The following is a 19,855-nucleotide window of genomic DNA, read 5'->3' on the forward strand; positions in this document are numbered from 1 at the left end:
GCAGATAAAGGTTTCATTGTTTTCAGTTCCTGCTTGAAGAACGTTTAAAAAAATATATCAATGCCATCAAGATTAAAATTAATAATAGTTCATTATTGGTTTGAGAAAGTTGTTAAGAGCCAGGTTTTCTTGTAGTTTTTAAAGGGGTCTTGAGCAATAGTCTTTGGACATTTTTTTTTTACTCATTCGTCCAGTCTTTGTATAGTATATGACCGCTTTCAGAGTAATGTTGTTTGTTGATTAAGCCACTTAACAAAGACCTGTGAAACATTGAAGCATATAAAAGAGACCTAATTCAGGGGATGAACCAGTCTACACATAAAAGACAACTTGGAAGAGAAGCAACATTAAATTGTATCTTTAGGCACTTTGTTACTTGCAGCCTGCCACAAAAAACACACAATTTATTTCTTTAGTTAAAATTTGAAAAATCTGAAGAGAGCGTTTGATCCACCATGAATTGCCACGTGGAAAGAGTCTCAAAGTCTCCACGACTGCATCCCACACACAGTGCGATGGAGTTGGTCATGGATTGGCCTCCCCAGAGCCTGGAGGTCAACATTATTGAAGCAGTGTGGGATTATCTTAACAGAGAACAGAACAAAAGGCAACGAACATCCAAAGAAGAGCTTTGACTGTCCTTCAAGAAACCTGGAGAAGTATTCCTGAAGACTACTTAAACACAATACACAAAAACGTGCCTAAGAGAGTTCAGGCTGTGCTCAATAAAGGTGGTCACACCAAATACTGACTTTCAAGGTTGTTAGACTCATGCAAACCAGAATTGTTTTGCCCTATATCCTGTATTTCCACGTATGTTTGCACATCTTTCAATAAATTGCTGCACCTATGTCCCATCTTTGCAAAATATATAGAAACGAGGGTTAGATTAAGACTTTTTTCCCCTCAAAAAAAGTCTCACCTCAGAAAAGTGACACAAAAATACAGAATACAGATGCCTCATTCAATTATAACTATCTATGTTCTCATTGTCTAGGCTTATGAACTAAAAAGTGATGAAAACAATTCAAATTTCAATTTCAAGTCAAAGAGAAGTAGAAGGGTCCAAGGACACAAACACAACAAAAACTAAACAGTTGCGTGGCATTGCATCAGGTGTGCGCTCATTATTCCTGGTGGGGCTTCATGGAAAACAAACAGTGTTAATTAAATCCCCTCTGCTTGTTAGGACTTGAGTACATTAGTGCCACACTCAGAGTACATTGCTAATATAGTTGCTAACATCTACAGGGAAGGATAGGGGGAGTTTTATGGTTGTGGTATTATTCTCAGTGGAACACTTGATTGTAAAATACCCTGCCAGGCCCACTGTTTACACACCCCTGGATTTTTTGTTCATTTCTAGCTAAGTGTTAGTGTTACACCTGAGTCACATTTGCATCAACGATCACTTGATAACCCTTCATTTTGTGATTCTAATTACCAAGCATTTCCTAAGAGACTGTGCAGTGAAAAACTTTTTTTTAACGCCACCGCTTTAACAGCTTTATTAACTGCTGCAACTTTAAGTTTGCCTTTTCTTTCGCTTAATATTTCTGTTGCTTTCTGGTGTTTTGTATGAATTTTTCTCAGGTTGTCCATGAGCCCGGAGGAGCACAGTGAGTTCTGGAGAAAGGTCCAGTTCACGGTGGATAAAGACGTGGTGAGAACGGACCGCAGCAACCACTTTTTTAGAGGCGAGAACAACCCGAATGTGGAGATCATGAGGTCAGACCACCATCTTTTTCTCATTTTTCCCATCCACTTTAAATTTCTATCTGTCACCTTCTCCCAGTCCAGCCTTATCGTTCCTCAGCCCAACGCACAGGCGTACCTATTCATTTCATATTCTGAACCCTGAGGGAACGGCAAATGAGTTTCATGCTTTATTGACTCTGACTAAGCCGTCTGAGCACTTTTGATGCATACTCAGAGCTAATAGCTTTCCAAACGAGGAGCAAGAGGATTTAAATAGCATATTAGTTTAGTGACTCTCATCAAGGCTCCTGGTATTTGTCCTGGCATTATGTCTCATATTGTATGTGAGCTGGGGTGATACCAGCACTGCACATGTCCAGATAGAGAGCACTCATCTCATAAGTTAGCTCACAGCTATTACTGATATGTCAAATAGACATTTGTCTGGATCATTTAGTCTAAGCAGAGAGACCGGCATCCTCATATTGCAGTCTCCGTCTCCACAAATTCAGTCTTTGTTTTTAATTTAGTGCTCAAACAACAGAAACTATCTTTAGCCTGTTTCCTTTGTTTATGCAGTACTTACTAAGGTCTGAAAACAGCAAAGGAAGTTTTCTCAAAATTAGTAACCATGCAAGAAAAAGGGAAAAAAAAACCTGAGAGTGTTTGGGTGGGACTATACATTTGGTTTGGCAGGACTGTGTAGAGGCTGTATTGGAGACTGTGAAAGGGGTTTATGTTTATGGTTCTACTGTGGCCACTTACAGCGCTTTTTTTGAGATGCTGAGATGTTATGACACCACTAAGATGTTCGTGGTTGTTGTCGCCTCAGGCGGATTCTGCTCAACTATGCAGTGTTTAATCCTGACATGGGCTACTGCCAGGGCATGTCTGACCTGGTGGCCCCGCTGCTCACTGAGATCCAGGATGAAAGCGACACCTTCTGGTGCTTTGTCGGCCTCATGGAGAACACCATCTTCATCAGCTCCCCGCGGGACGAAGACATGGAGAGGCAGCTGGTAGGCAGTTTCTCTGTGCGTCTTTTGTGAGTTGTACGAATGTCTGAATTGATTCTGCAGAGACGCTTTACACCACAGCTTTCTGACACTTCAGCTTCAAGTTGTCTCTAACAATTTCTGTAACTTAGACATTTATATCTATTTTCTTGACCAGATGCAAGTGGCTAGATTAAGCTTTCTTTGTTCATTCTTTAAACAACTCTTTCAGTTTTCTGATGAATCACATTGTACAAAGCTACTTTGATCTACTCCCTTATTCATAAGTCATCACCACAGTTGTTGGTGCTGCATATTTGATGCCGAATGCCCTTCCTGATGCAATCCTCAAGGGATTTGTCTCTCCTCCTGGGATCTTTTTGCTTGTTAGTTGACTGTATAAATCATTACGCTATAGAGCCACTATGCAGTATAAAACTCTGACTCTGTGATGTCAGTGAGGGTAGATATCCCTAATATGGTCATCCCAGCCACACAGCTCCACAGCCTGCTGTTCAAACTTTGAGTTTATGAAGGGCAGCCAATCATAAAGTTGGCTTAAATAGAAGGAGAAATAAGCTTAAACAGCTCTATGATCCTGCTTCCAGATGTACCTGCGGGAGCTGCTGCGCCTCATGCTGCCACGTTTTCACCAGCACCTGACCAGGCTCGGGGAGGACGGCCTCCAACTCCTCTTCTGCCATCGCTGGATCCTGCTCTGCTTTAAGAGAGAGTTCCCCGACACCGAGGCCCTGCGCATGTGGGAGGCGTGCTGGGCACACTACCAGGTCAGGTCAAAGTCCGAACGGCTCCTTTGCATACACAAGTTTGAAAGAAAAACTTTGCATATACTACGCTGCATGTTACTCCTTTAATGCTTCCCACTGCATGCTTCTGTAATCCTGCCTTTAAAACCTGTAATTGCTCTTCAAGGGGTTTAATGGTTTTGTTTATTTTTGGGTTTTGATTCCCAGAGATTACAGTGACCCCTAATAGCATATTAGCTTAAAAAACAAATTGTAAAAAGTTAAAAAAAAAAAAGTCATTTGGCTTATCTTGAATCGATCTACCCAGTGCATATTTTCCCACCCTTTCTGTATTTTATCAGAGTTAGTCATGACTGTGTAGTGCGTAGTGAGAAAGAGGTTAACACCTCTCCTCAAATATCAGCCTCACTGCTTCGTGCCATCTGCTCAAACTCTCTTCTAGATGTTCTGATCTGAAGCTACAGGTGGTGATAGAAGAGATATGAGAGTGAAACCTTGGTTTAGACAGTTGAGTGTCACATACCAGATGGGCTAAAAGCAAGAATTTCTGATTGATATCTGATTTTTCTGTGAAAGGGAAGAATCGTGTAATATTGGGTCACACAATATTTATCTCGACAGTTCTTGCTAAACGAAATGTTTGGGGTTAGTCCAAAAATAGATTTTTCATGAAAAATGTTTTGCTTTTCTTAAAGAATTTATTGCTTTCTTAATGATAAAAGGACAGGTAAAATGTAAAAGTCTGGCTATTCCACCAGGAGGTGAAAACAGACCTATAATAAAGGCATGGGGGAAGATATTTTAAAGTGTTATGGACAACTGAACAAATACTATTGCACATCAATAGCTCATTGTATACAGTAGATTTAATAAAGGCCTTATTTAATTTCGTATTGAAAATCATAGTAATTTTTGGGCTTTTAATGATTTATTTGAACCTGCAACCACACAGGGTCAAACGTAAATATACACTCACTTAAATCTTTTAATAAATGGTCCCGAAGGTTCTACAGTGTCTTTGAACTTGCCAAATCATATCAACTTTTCATTAGTGATCATGATTGGCTACAGCTGGTAGTTTCTGGTAGACACCTCCCATTGGATTAACCAACGCTCAGAACAATGAGAAGGTTCGAGGAACTCAGTGATCATCTAGATTTACACAAGTTACAGACAGTTATACGTAAGGACAAGTTATTCTGATCTTACACCACTCTGGTGGCATATATTCCACAAAGTTGCTGGAATTAACCACTCAAATCAGCAGCTAGATGGTTGTAACTTGGATACAACTGGGTGTTTCAACAGGATAATTATCCCAAACACACAAGAAAACTGGTTTTTAAATGGATAAACCAGGCTAACATTAAGCTTCTGAAATGGCTTTCACAAAGCCTCGACCTCAACGCTATTAAAAATCTATTTACTATACTTAAAACTCTGGTCTATGCCAGTAAACCAAACAATTTAAACGAACTCTGCCAATTCTGCCGGGAAGGGGGTCAAATATCCAGCCATAATCATGCCAGAAAATTATGCCAGAAACTTGTTGATGGCTACCAAAAGCATCTGATAGAGTTGCAACTTGTTAACGGACATTTGAGCAAATATTAGTGAGCGTAGATGTATCCTTATCCTAGACGTGTCCTTAACGTTGTTCCTTATAACAAAGGCATGAATAAATGCAAAGCACTTACTGAAATTTAAATTTGCATTAGTAACATAACTGACTGTACACCACAGAAGCTGATGATATGCATATTTTCCTTCTACCTTTCACTTCTTTGCTGATCTCCTCCTCTTTAGACGGACTACTTCCACCTGTTCCTGTGTGTGGCCATCATTGTTCTCTACGGGGAGGATGTGACAGAGCAGCAGCTCGCTACTGACCAGATGTTGCTGCACTTCAGCAATCTCTCCATGCACATGAACGGAGAGCTGGTTCTGCGCAAGGTATCACAGTAAAACCTTTTTTTTTGGTTTTCATGCCTTTATGTTACCATTTCATCTCACTACTTCGCTTCCTTCAAACCAAAAATAAAGGTTATCACGCAGCAATCTCCAAATATGAGAATAATCAGTTGTTTACGATCATCATAAGAATTCTTCGACAGACTGCTGCATTGCTACACATTTAAACCAAATCCAGTGCTGCTTGCATTAAGGCAGCCCTGCCCCAATGCTGCAGCAAAGCAACTGATGCACATTAAGTTGCCCACAGAGGCCTTGAGGTACTAAATGGGAGGCTGCCATGCCAAAGTGGAGGATTTATGATCTCCATCCCGGCTATTGTGTCCATGCCTGCTTCCTCATGTTTATGGATACTGTGTGTTACTACTGCAACCACAGGCAGTGAGTTCATGTTAGCATGCAGGTGGTGTAACTCCACAGCTTTGCTGCATGCGATGCAGACTTTGTAGCTTTAGGCAACATCACGCTTTCTGACCTTGAGAGTCTTTTGTTATCTTTTAGCCTGGAGTCGAGCCCATTGATTTATTTTGGTGTTTTAATGCGCTGTTTGATATCAGCATCGATCTGTGTTGCATTTATTGGCTCCGCATCGTGGCAAACTAGAACTCCTTTCCTCTCGTCCTGCTTTCCAGGCCCGCAGTCTACTCTACCAGTTCCGCCTGCTTCCCAGGATCCCGTGCAGCCTTCACGACCTCTGTAAACTGTGCGGCCCGGGGATGTGGGACAGCCGCTACATCCCCGCCGTGGAGTGTTCGGGTGAACATCCAGACTCGCAGAGCTGCCCCTATGGAGGCACCTCCACCCCTCAGCCCTCCTCACCCTCCCCGTCATCCACACCCTCACCGAACCTCACCCCGACACCTCCACTGGAGGGCAAGAGAGGCTCTAAAACTCGAGACATTTTCACCTTTCGGAAACAGACCTGAGGTGGAGGTTATGAGGTGCTTTTGCTTGTCACCGTGCAGCACCTGTCCCCTCCCCATCTCTCTCTTTCTCTGTGTCTCTCCATCGTCCATGCTTCTAGTTTTACACTCTTAAAAAGGATATTTTGCCACACATGGAGCAATGTAGAACACTGCCTTACCAGAATGTTGTTATTAACATTCATTTCACAAGACTCCGTGATGAGGATTCGCTGTTGGATAGATCAGAGGTCAAGAAGCTACTTTCCTCCAGGAGCAAAATGGACAATCACCAGCCTCTATGTTGGCTGGAGTTACTTTCAGGTTCTAGTCTGCCGCTGGCTTGGCTTTCTTCCAGGGGCTTCGTGGGTAGGGGGTCACATCAGGGTCCGAGGCAACTGGGCTGAATTCTTGCGGATGCTGACCCAGGGTCAAAACAAACTGGAGATTCATTCACAATAACTTGAACTTTACATTTTGAACACTGTTCCCATGTCCTGACAGTGGAATATTTGTCTGAGTATCAAGTTTATACATGCATATCTCAAGTCTGAGCAGGACATTTTTAACGTGAAACCCGATCCTTTGGTGTTAACAGAGAGGCGTTAACCTACATATGATGAATTCGAATGGATTAGCGGTCTGTTTAAGTTTTGTTTGATTTTTAAACAAAGTGAATGTTTTGCGTTTATATCAACAGTTACAAATATTTAGCAATATTATATCCTTGCATGAGCAGTTCTTTACATATAGAGGGCACAGCGTACAGTAATTGTTTTTAGAAAACACAGAGGTAAGAATGTGTTTACAGGACAAACACATCCTGAGGGCTTTCTTGTATTTCCTCATCAGATGATGGGAAAGAACCTTCTCGTAGTTTCTCCTGAGGAGCCGGAGAAAAACAACAACATTCTTCCTTCTGAGAAAGTCAGGCTGTCATGTTACCTGTTGAGCAATAGGATATTTATTTTTCTTCCCTTCCCGTTTTCACATTAACATAAAAAAGCAAATGAAATGTATTTTCTGCTCGAGGTGTCGAATGGGTGTGACGCCAGAGAGAGCGCGGACGGCGGTTTTTATCCAGACAGGAAAAACTGATGACTTTCTCTCCTACTTGAAACTTCATCTTCGTCTGTGTTGAACCATGTTTAGACAGCCTTGTGAAAAATTATCAGCACAGTTTTTAGTCTGTTTTCCCCCCTTTCCTTCCAGAAGTCTTTCCACTTCACCTTAAAATGAATGACAACACTCAAGAATCAGTTCACATGAATGTATTTGTGTTTTTTTGTTTTGTTTTTTTGCTTCGTCTCACTCGACAACAGAAGTGTTAAAATCTTTGATATATGTATGTATGTGTGTGTGTGTGTGTGTGTGTGTGTGTGTGTGTGGAAACTCGATTGGCCGCTAACATCTGGTGAGTCACAGAATGCCCTACGACCAGATTAGCAGCAGCCACCCTGCAGAAAAAAACCTGGTAGATAAATTAGAAAGACAAGCCAGCCGCTTTAGCAGTTAGGCTTTGAGGAGGGATGCGTGGTGATCTTAAATCAGACTTAAAGGCAATCTCCACTTGGAAAACGTCCCTGAGACATTTTGAGCAACAGGCTTCTAAGTGAAAACATCTTTAAATTGTTGCTAAAACGCAACATTAAGATCTTCAATCGGGCTTTCTCCACCGCCCCCACACCGCCGCACTTCCCCCTTCTTTCGGTTCTCTGCATCTCTCAGCAAGCAGCCTCAGTAAATGACATATTAGTTATCATGTGCAGCTGTTTGCTGGAGATGCCCGCAGAGTTTTAAAGATGGGGAGGCTGCGGCGAAGTGAGCAAAGTCAGAAAAACGGAAAAGCAACGGTCGGCGCGAATGTGTGTGAAAGGGAGCTCATGAATTGTATTAGCATTGAAATCACATTTGTTTACACGGACACTGCAAGTCACAAGCTTGATTAATGAACACTCCGATTTCCAGGGGTGGTTGTTGTGAGTTGTGGTCACGAATGTACAGCTGTTAAGCTCTATGATATGTTGATGCATTATTGTACACATCACAGGGAAAAAAGAGCCTATTCTTATCATTGGTATCATTGAAAATGACTGAAATAAAATTACACTAATGCTTTCATGAAGCACTTCTGAAAGATTGTTGTTGTTTTGCTGATTAAATAATATTTCAGTTTATTTCATTTTGAGGATAAATTGCTTTGATCTGGTAGAAAATAAGGCAGAAATGGGGTTTACTGCACTAGAGCCAGCATTTTTCTGTATAAAGATTAAAAAAATACTAAAATTTAGTATTTTTTTTTATCTAATAAATAAATGCAAGTATCAAGATTATGCCCACATGAAGCAAAAGAAAAAATACCTAATGTCTCAGCCATGTAGATATTATAGTGTATTATTACTAATACGACATATCCAGGCTACAATATTTTCTTTAAGTAGTCTTTAGGAAAGGTTCTCCAGGCTTCTTCATGGACATTCAGAGCTCTTCTTTGGATGTTGGCTGCCTTTTGTTCCATCCTCGGTCCAGATGATCCCTCACTCCCTCAGTAATTTTGAAGTCTGGACTGAATAAAAAACTGAACTGAACAGCTGCACTGAAAATGTTCAGTGATTTAATTGGTGAAAGGTATATTTTCTGTTTTGAGTTTTTCTATCAGGCATGTTTTTACTGGAGATCATTGCCATGAATCCAAATTTGGATTCAACACTGCATCAGACCAGTTGCCACTGATTTTTTTTTTTAGTCTTGTGTAATTTGGCATACCTGAGCCTTTTTCCTCCCTCCTTCCACTAAGAATGACTTCTTGTCAGCCAACCTTCCAATGAGACCATTTCCGATGAATTTTGAGTGAAGAGCAGATGCATCTCTGAGGATTTTCTTTCTAAAGAACACTACTTTCAGTTACTGTTCACCTACTCTAGACTTGTTTCTGTCCTGCCCCTTCTTCATTTGTCCTCATCACTCTTTTAAGGACACACTGCTCACCATGCTGAGCTATATCAAGCTTTAGGTTTGTAGCTCTTGGGAGTCGCCTTGTTGGTGCATAAAATATTATTTCATGCCAGTCAAACTGTGTTATCTTTGGCATTTCTTTGTGGATTCACTAAAGAAATGTGAACCAATCAATGTTTATGCAACAGGCAGTTAGTAACAAAGTGCCTAAAGATCCATTAAAATTGATTCTTTTCCAAGTTGTCTGTTATGTGTCGATGCAACACTGGTTCATTCCTTAAGTTAGGTGCCTTTTTATGCTTGAATTATTCATAATGTGTGTTAAGTTGTTGTAATGAATAAAAAAGAAGGAAAGAAAAATCTGAAAATGATCAGTATAAGGACTGGACTGAAAATGAGTGAAAAAAGCAGAAAACGTGAAACTTTTAAAGATCTCCAGAAATCTCTGGTTCTCCAGGATCTTGGAAGTAGCATATAAAGACACGAGGGAAGACTTAAGACTTTATCACAGTACTACACCTGTGTTATGTTTGGTTAGTCAGCTTCTTCTTATTAATAATAGCAATAAAGGTACCAAAACCTTTTAAAGCCAACAGTAAACCAATAACTTGAACAGCAATGACGCTTTGCGGATCCCTCTGCTATTTTTACTTAAACTCATTCTTCCAGCATGGACTTCAGAAACCGAAAGTCATGGGTTCCTTTATTTAAATTGCTTTTTTACTTTTAAGAGGAGGAAGAAGCTCCATTTTTCTTTTTAAAGTTGCGCGGTCTTGATTTAATCTCTGTGGTGATGTGCAGGAAGATGTTTTGTATTTACACTTCGGGGAAGGGATGGTTTTGAGATCGATATCATATAGAAAGAAATAAATGTTTATTTCACATAAAGCTACTAGCTCCAACATATCCAGCTGATTCCACAGTTTTAATCTCAAAAACTAAACTGACAAATGATGCTAGCAGTATTTTGGGGGTGAACTGTTGCCAATGTAAAACATGGTTAACAATAATGCCTTGAATATAAGCCACATTTAAAACATTATTTACTTGTGGGTTTTAGAAATCCATAACACCTGACCAGATTTGGCATTTCCACAAAATACTGGCATTCCTGTGAATCCCCTAAGCACACAGTGTTGTTTGTTCCCATTTCATTTTGCCTGCGAAGATGGAAAAAGACAAGGTGTGAATTCTGTCGAATTCACGAGGGATTTCCTTTCCGGTTTTCTGACAAACATTTTAAGGCCTCCCATGAGAAAAAGAAGCCACGAGAGGCAGACGGCGTGTTTCCCAGAGTTCAACCCTAAACTGTCTAGCAAAGTCTTTTCAGCCTCTACCGTTTGCCGTGGCTGTTTGACAGTGTGTGTGTGTGTGTGTGTGTGTGTGTGTGTGTGTGTGTGTGTGTGTGTGTGTGTGTGTGTGTGTGAGAGAGAGAGAGAGAATGAGAGTGAGTGATGGCTCAGGCATTTGACAGGAATCGAGTGACTATCACGGACAGCTATAGAGAGTATCAGATGCTGTCATTCCTTGGAAACGCTGGAGCAGACGGAGTGTTGTTTTTTTTGTGTGTGTGGAATGACTCAGAGCAGGTATTCTGGTTTAGCCACTCAGCAGTTCCAGGAAGACCAAATTTCAGACATATTTCTCTGGAAAAATCCTCAAATCTTATGAATAACACAGTCAGGGTCCCCCCCCCCCCCCCCCCCTTTCCCAGAAATTTCTGAAACTCCCTCTTACTTCATCCATGTACTTTTGTTTAAAACCATAAATATACTAGCCGGGGTGATTATTGCACTGAGATGAGTGTAATGGTTTCAAAAGGAAAATGACTTGAGAATTTCCTCTAACCTGGGATCACCCAGGGACTGAATCCACTGTAGGTCTTTCTCTACTGTACAGGGACCCCGTCGCTTGTGATGTGGGTGCCTCCCTGCCTGCAATTACAACCCATTAGCTCCCTGATTGATAGCTTCTTTCAGGGCTAATGCATTTCTATAACAGGAAACTAGATAAAAGGAAAATGACAATAAATACATAAATGAATAAACTCCCACTTTTCATTACTCAAATCTTTGGCCTCTGCCCCCTTTTAAAAAAAAGAAAGAAAAAAAAAAAGAAGCACAATTGCCATTTTCATTCACAGAACATCCAAATGTATCAAACACCACAACGGAGGCACAAAAGACACAAAACATCACCTTGTTTGTTAAGTCTACCTGAGAACTGCAGTTTCCGTTGGAGGCTTTTTGCTTATTTCTACTTAGATAATTTTTAGTGCATCACTTTGATAAAATCTGTGGTTTAACAGTAACATGGAAATGGGTGTGTGTGGAAATACATGGTCGACCTATTGTAGCACACCCCCAACAGTGCTGCAGCTTCACTTTGTTACCTGTGGTATCATAAGCCCCACACACGCTATCAGTGACCTACGCAAAGCACTTGAGTTCTGTGGAGGCTCTTTGTGTTCTCTATCAGTCCTTGCATATACTCTATACTACATCCAGCCTGAGTATACATGTGTTATTGCTTCCAAGTTTTTTTTTTCCTCACCTCTAGACAAATGCACCCCTTGTTGAATTATAGCCCTTAACCCCCACCTCCTCCTCAATTCTCTAGTTTCCACTGCCTCTGACTGAGTGACAGTGTGGGGCCTGGCTACTATCCTGTCTTAAGGCCTGCACCGAATGCTGGGTTATTACCCCCTAATTATCAATTACAGGGCTCGGCTTCCACACCTGCAGCAGGCCAGGCTGGGAATGAGCTTAGCCCATTAGGAAGGACCTCCGGCTGGGCTGTTTATAGAGGGGGCTGGGCTTTACCCTCTGGAGGTGTTAATGGGCCTTCCAGGGCTGCAGTCAGCAGGCTGATCCACCGGGGTGTCTGATAACAGCATGAGAGGACAGACTCATGCTGAACTGCAGTGGGGATTCTGGTGTTACTGCAGTGATAGATCGACTTTATTAGCCAGAGCTGCACATGCACTTTTCCACATGTGTCACTTGCAAGTCCTGACATGATTTTTCTCAGTGAGCATTCAGAGGCAGTTGCAAGGGAAGAATAATGGCGACGTTACTTTTAATGTGCAGCTTTGTTTCAGTGGAAAGATTGCCGTTACATACTGGGCACATTGCTTGAGCTGTCACCATGCAGTAATATACTTAGACTGTAGTTTTATGCTGTCAATCTGTTGCAATCTAGAACAAATGTACTGTTAAATATCAGCAGTGGGAGAAAATAATTATGTGATCCCCTGCTGAACATGTAAGTTTGCTCAGATCACAAAGGCATCAACTTTGTCTAATTTTTATAGTAGTGTTGTTTTTTGTTTTTGTTTTTGTTTTTTTAACAGAGAGAGAATATCAACAAAGAAATCGAGAGAAAAACTCATTCAATTAAAGTTATAAATTGATTTGCATGTCATTATAATCCAGACAGAATCCTGATCTCAAGTTCTTATGTGTATGACGCACACTTGTCCATCCTGTCCACCACCGTGGGCAAGAGCAATGAGCAATCAAAGGACACCAGGGACACATCTTAAGTTTGACAGTGAACATCTAAATGGTTCAGAGAAGGGGCGGGAAAACGTGCTTTGGTCAGATGAAACTGAAATTGAGGGCATCAGTTCGACCCGCCGTGTTTGGAGGACGAGAAATACTGAGTACAAGTCAAAAAGCACCATTGCCACAGTCAGGCAGAGATGTGGAAACATTATGAAACATTGAAAATGGGTCATGTATGGGTCTTCCAGCATGACAATGACTCAAAACATACCACGAAGATAACAAAGGAGTGGCTAAAGAAGCAAATTAAGGTCATGGAGTGGCCTCACCAGTCTTCGAGTATCCATACAGCAGCTAATAAACCTAAAGGATTTAGAAGGTTTCTGTAAAGAGGAGCAAACGAAACCCCCTTGAGACGTGTGAAAACCTGGTGACCAACTACAAGAAACGTCTTACTGCTCTGCTTCTACTAAGTCATGCTTTGCTTGGGGGTCAAATACTTATTTCACTCAAATTTAATTTATAACTTTTATTTATGTTCTTTTTTCTGGATTTTTTTCTCTTACTGTTAAAATGATTCATTTGTTTGTAAGTCAGCAAGCTTACAAATTCAGCATGATAGCAGTATGTATGGTGCTGCAAAGAATATAACATTACTCAGTTCAGTTATGTTTTGATTACCTTAAATTACATAATCACTGTGGAATGCACATTACAAGTGGTACAAAAATAAAAGACTACACTAACTCATCGCTGCATCTCTTACAGTAGTGACAAGTTAAATTAGGGCCATCTCATTTTTAGCTGTGTTTTTAAAGGATATACGAAACAAACTACGCTCACACGAGTGCAACACTACATTTATATATTGATCAGTTACACTGAAATTTGAAGAAGGGCAAAGCAGGTTCACCTATTGAATTTACCCAGCAAGTATGAGAACCATGTCTCTGTACAGTCAAGGTCTGCGGCGGCATTAAAGAAGAATCTGCTTCTTGAATTACTGCCTCATTGCTCTGGTAAAGTGCTCATCCAGCTCGGCTTACGTTTGATCTTCAGACCTCAGCAATACTCACAGTGCGATACATTCAGAAAAAGAGCCACTATCTCCCATACAAATTCCACTCTCCGCGTAGCGTGTCATTTGCTTATTGCTGCCGATATCATTCAGCAAGGAAAACCGATCGAGCGTGACAGAAGACACAAGCTGATCGGTGGTTTCGTACTCCCATATACATCTGTGTCCTTGTCTCTTTTTTTCTTCTATTCATGCATAAAAAATGCAAAAAAAAAAAAGGATTTCTTTTCATCCATAAATGCAAATAGATTGACTTGCCCTCTTATCATCACAATAGGAGCTCTTTCAAATGCCTGTCTTTTCAGTGCTCTGTTCAACTGTTGCTGTCATTTAGGTGAAGGAGTCAGCTTATGGCAGCCATGCACTGTATCATACACAAGATTGAAATGAAAATGAGGCGTTTCTCAAAATAGCTACAGGCAGACGGGGACGGCGGAGGGGTGGGGGAGTAGTAAGACGGGGGATTGAGGGTGACAGGGGTGAAGATATATGTTATGACTTTGTGTGTATTTTAGAGCTTGTGGGTTGTTTTAAGTCTCTGAATGCTTCTGAGATATGTCACAGGTGTTGAGATGGATTGCGGAGCGTGCTGTGTGCCGCATTAACTTTGCAATTGGTTGTGTGAATGTGACATGCAGAGAAAGTGCAGGTGAATGCGAACACATATCTCTATTATTGCATGCATATCTCAGATCCCCTCCCTCTCCCTGCCGGGTTTCCTGGTGGTGATGGTGTGTGTGTGTGTGTTTGCATATTTTGGTAGAGGCAGAACAAGGAAGGAAACACAGCATTTCCTTTACTTTCATATTATGAAAGTTCAGTAAATTGCACAAGATTGAATATGTGCTTTTTTTTTCTCTATCTGCTAATGGTGCTTCATTGTGTTTACAGCCATGTATGTAGGTTACAGCTGCCTGAAAGTACACACAAAAACACATCAGTGAGTTGCACTGTGGGACATGTTTCTTTATTATTACAAATGTAGACGAGGTGTCGTACATCATCCCGGCCCTCTAAAAACCAAACACGCATTAATCCACAACTAGAAATAGTCCCCTCCAACAATTGTACATATTTAAACCTTTTTTAAAAATGCATATCTAAATATTTATGAGGATTTAAAAGCTTATTGTCTTCACTGGGCACAAATGGATGTACTGAGTGGCACAGACAGGACTGAAAATCTTAAAACAACCAAGAAATGGACTAAGATTTTGCAGAATGGCAAACATCCAGAAGAACATCAGCCTTTAGATAACTAAACAAACTTATTTGTCCATTATAACAACAAAAATGGGTAGAAGTAGCCACTTTGCACTTTATTTACCCAATCATGATGATGAAATTGAAAGTTTGGAGTCATCTTGAGGTGTAGCCACGATGTGTCCACACAGACGCTCAGTGTATTAAGCCTCCCTGCTGTCCCTGCCGTCCCCCGTTGTGCTTCACTGGGGCCGTGGGATGTGTGCACTGACGCAAACTCTCGTCTCTCTTGGGCAGCCATGCAGGTAAATAAACTGGTGATTGTGTGCTGAGGGAGGACGTCACATGCCCAGATGGAAAAGCCTGTTGATTACTGATTAGTTAGCCATGGTAATACTCTGTGCCCTGACTCTCAGCCTCGGGATGAGCTTTGGATCAATCTTTAATAGGGTGACCGAAATACAAATCTTCTATTGACCTGCAGGAAAAACTCTCCAGAGCGCGGTGTCATTAATTTGCATTTAATTGCATCTATATGCAGGCTTGGCAGAGAGTCATCGATTTAGATAGAGAAGATGATGAAAATTGCCTTTCCCTTCAGTTTAAGGAGAAAGCCAATTTGAAGAGATTGAAAGTGTCCTTTCATTTAATGTGCAGCTACATCTTTGCTCAGTGCATGCGGTGGGGGTGGCAGTACAATCTATGTGGATGACTTTTCTTCATCCCCAACATGGTTTAGCTTTCACCTTAGTCGTCATGAGAAACGTGACACATGTTGAGTAAAATCTTGTGTCACTATTTGTGATTGTTTTGAGCATCTGTGTGGTTTCCCAGCAGACTGTGAAGCCCTCAGCTGAAATATGTCTGCGTTTGTCAAGATGGGAACACACACATATGCGCACACACGTTTCAGGGATGTCATTAAGAAAACTGTTGCCATTCCAACAATGCATCAATTAGTGTGTATCCCGTTGTAATAAAGTGCTGGGGGCTCACTTCTTCCCAGTCTTCAATCTAAATCTTTGCATTCAAAGCGCTTGTAACATCACAAGGCCTATCCACCATTATCCCTCTTTACCATTATTCATCTCCAATAAGCACTGCAGCTCCCCTCAGGGTGACAAGGCGAGGTTTGAACCAATTCACTACTAATCAGACACTGTTTGCCTGTTTTTTTTTGTTTTTCTTTCTTTCTTTGGATTGGCTGCTCTGTTCTCTCACGGCGCCTCAGGCACAGCTGACTGTGATGGGGCCCCCACAAGGGACCCCACGGTCGCCCCACTGGGAGACTTCCTAATCCAGGATTATTCGCTCAGACCCCGTACCCTGCTGGATTAGAGGATAGTAGATGGAAAAGGGCACCGTCAGCACTCTTTCCTGAGCAGCTCAGTGGATTAGAACCGCGCAGACGCCGAGCTGCCAGAGAGGTGCAGAGAAGGAGAGGAGCAGCAAGCCTCGCCGGTCCCCTCACAGCTTACTCAGGAGCACCATACATGGAGATGGAAAAAAGGGGATGGTTGAGTGCACACTCATACAACACGAAGAGTTGATTTTTCCAGTCTCAAATATGGTGTCAGGAGATAATAGGTTTAGGTGGACTGTGCTAAACTAAATAGCCGAAAAGGTCATTTAAATAAAAGCTGCATTCATCCTATTGTTGTCGTATCTCACGGACGTGTGTGCAGCATCCAGACGGACCGATGACAGCTTCCATACAACTGCAACCTCCCATCCTCCTTCAGACACATTATCTATACTTCAGTGTCTGTCAATTTGCACATTTTACAGCGTGCTTTGTGTGAGAGCAATTTTGAAGAGCAGTTACTGGTTTTTAAGTCTATATCCTGTGCTCACAGTGGTCTGTATGTGTGAAAACCCAGTGCATAACCACAGCAGCAGAACAGATACTCTAGCTAGTTTCACCAGCCAGTAATCAGCTACTATTGATTGTGAAGTAGTCAATGAGACTAAAGTCTCAATGCGCCCTCAAAGCTGCCGACGGATCGATCACGGCCTGCTGCTGCTGCTGCTGAGCTTTTGTGTGACCGGCATAATGGAATGTGCACGACAGTGTGCAGTGTTTTTTTTTTCCTCTTCAGGAAAGGGGAAATAAAATAAAAGAACATCTTATTCAGATTTTCCAGAAGATTTGCAGGTATCTTGTTCTTGCAATACACAAAAAATACAAACGCAAGTTGTTTACCTGTGTGCAAACAAATAGGCATGTTCATCCATGAGGCTGAGATGCACGCAACCACATTACCTCCCCATCAAAACCACATCCTATCAACTTAATGCAGATAAAGAGGCCATATTGAAATTGCCAGGTGCCTAATTTGGTCTTTGTCGCACATAATTGAAACCACTCATCCCTCCCCCCACTGAAGAGGAGAAGAGCGAGAGAGAGAGAGAGAGAGAGAGCGAGGGCACGGTGGGGGAGAGAGAGAGATAATTGCCTTATAAGGCAGTAGGCTCTTATGATTGTGACGTCTCATTCCCAGCAGTGCTGGCAGATGATACGGTAAAGCCCACATCTCAAATCCATCTGAAGAAAGCTGGCTCTCTCAGGCTTTGGTCTGATAGCTCCAGCTGTCTCGTTTAGGACTGCATGTGTGTGCAAGTGTGCACATATACTGTATATGTATGCGTGTGCTTTGGGGTTGGGGGTGGTGGTTGGGGTGCATGTATAAGCGTGCACATTTGAAGAGGGGCGTTGTGTGTGTGAGTGGGTGCGTGTGTGCTGTGATATTGACTCCTGAATGACTTCTCTGGAAGGGGGGAATTTTTGCTGGAATTTTGTGTTTGTGTGTGGTGGCGGACAGAACAGGAATGATGAAAAGAGAGGCGTGTTTGTGAGCGTGTGTGTGGACAGAGTGGTATGCTGAGTCAGGTGGGTGATTTATAGTCTGACTGTTGGCGAGCAGATGGAGACGCAAATGCAGTGATGCCATATGTAACGTGATTTTTCCTTTTCTTTTGTTACCGCCGCACCACCTCCTCGCCTCTTCGCTCGCGGTCCTTTTTTTCTCGACATCCCCTCAATTCCGTCTTTCTTTCTTTTTCTCCCAATCTTATCAACCCCTCCCTTTTGTTGCATCCTTCTCCTTCACTGTCTCCTCACCAATCCCGTTTTCCCCTCTCCATCACTATCCCTCTCCATCTCCCTGAATCTCAGCATACCCTTCCCCCAACCAGACAGCCAGGCTTGATTGTGTGTGTGTGTGTACGCACATGTGTGTATGTGTCTATGTGTGTGTGCGCTCCCAGCTGGGGGCAGCAGTAGGGAGGGATGTTCTTTGGGGAAATGGAGGACAGCATGCAGTCTGCTCCTCTTGGAAAATCAGTGCATCATGTCTTTCTCTCCCTCTGATTTCTTCTTCTCTGTGTATAATAAGCATACCTCTAAAATGCTCCATCTAAATTGGCACTGTTCTATAAAATAAAGAAATAAAATCTACCTGACACCCTTCCTTGTCTTCTCCTGCTCTCTCTACATCTCTCTTCACATTAATGTGCCAGGATTTTTTTTTCTTTTTTCATGCCGGTGTCCTCTCAGCATGCGCATCTGTCCCCCACAGAGAGGGTTTTCTCCTGTCACTACACACTCCTCACAGGGTATCCTCTTGCTACCACCAGTCCCTTTAAAGCACAGCCCTCCATTTATCTCAGCTCTTCTTCTTCTTCTTTTTTTTTAGAAGTGCCGCAAGCTCCTTTCAATTATCTTCCCTTCTACTCTCGCCGGTCGCTGGGAGACTGCTTTTCAGTGCAAATATTTGCGTTTCATGAATATGCCATCATTAAGCACCCTGCATAGGTGCAGGCACGGCAATGACGAAATGTTAATTGCGACTCGGTGAGGCCCTCCTGTGCATTCCTCCCCTTGCAGGAATCTGGCAGGAGCTCAGACAGGGAACAGACGTCTGGGTCAGGGCTCCGACGGAGAATAAGGGAGCAACAGAAAGAAGGAAGCATGTGAAGGGAGAGCGAGGAGAAGAGAAGGAAAATGAGCAGGGTGGATAAGAGGAAGGAGAGTTCGATTGACCCAAGTGTAAATGACATCTGAAGCATCATCAGGTCTAGGATTCCTTCTCATCCTGTGGGCCTAAGGTGTAACATAAAGCACAGGGGGGCTTAGAATTTTGGAGGAGGTGTCTTCTCCATCTAGAATGCACACCCTGTCCACCTCCAAGCACATTTAGGCAATCCTAAGAACACTGATACACTAATAATCACAATATTTCCAAGTTATCACTAGCTGATCTCTAATTCTAAACCCTTGCACATTTTTTCTTTTCCATGCTGTTTTTACCTGCTTTTAATTATCACGTAGCTTAACCCCCCACCACTCTCCCCATTTCCCCTGCGAGATTTGCATGTAATGAAACATGTGTTATTTATAAAATGCATTATCACTGTTATTACTAAAGCCAGAAAAAATGAGAGTGCACATGCCCGGGGGAGTTCAATTGTCAATACTAGTACAACTGGATGAGGACCAAGAGGCCAGCATGAAAGGGGGGATTAGAGTCCGTTTTAACATGGAGCTGGTATCTGTTGCAAGATCGCCTTAATATGGTGAACAGCAATGGCTTTGTTTTAGGCGAGGAATGTAGCCGGTCCAGCTAAATTAGAGGAGGCTATTTCCGTTGGCATAGGGGGCTTGGCTAGGTTGGCAGAGCTCCTCGATGGAGCGGCCATGCGACATGGAGTAAAAGCAGCTCCAATCTCAGTCAGAGGAAACTGAGAGAATCAAGTCAAGTGGGCAGAAACGCTTCTATAA

The 19,855-nt window shown here is 42.2% G+C and overlaps 1 protein-coding gene across 1 annotated transcript in view; it reads left to right on the plus strand.

Annotated features, from left to right (window-relative positions):
* tbc1d16 (TBC1 domain family, member 16) overlaps window positions 1-11,387 on the plus strand; it is a 29,755-nt gene extending 18,368 nt beyond the window's left edge. The window contains exons 9-13 of the mRNA XM_040051244.1: window positions 1,594-1,728; window positions 2,531-2,717; window positions 3,302-3,481; window positions 5,267-5,413; window positions 6,064-11,387. Of these exons, the coding sequence (XP_039907178.1) occupies window positions 1,594-1,728; window positions 2,531-2,717; window positions 3,302-3,481; window positions 5,267-5,413; window positions 6,064-6,357 (943 nt within the window). The 3' untranslated portion in view covers window positions 6,358-11,387. The remainder of the gene's footprint in view (window positions 1-1,593; window positions 1,729-2,530; window positions 2,718-3,301; window positions 3,482-5,266; window positions 5,414-6,063) is intronic.
* Window positions 11,388-19,855: the final 8,468 nt, after the last annotated feature.

The sequence above is a fragment of the Simochromis diagramma genome, unplaced genomic scaffold, assembly GCF_900408965.1.
Source record: "Simochromis diagramma unplaced genomic scaffold, fSimDia1.1 OVJJ01000321.1, whole genome shotgun sequence".
In the NCBI taxonomy this organism is placed as follows: Eukaryota; Metazoa; Chordata; class Actinopteri; order Cichliformes; family Cichlidae; genus Simochromis; species Simochromis diagramma.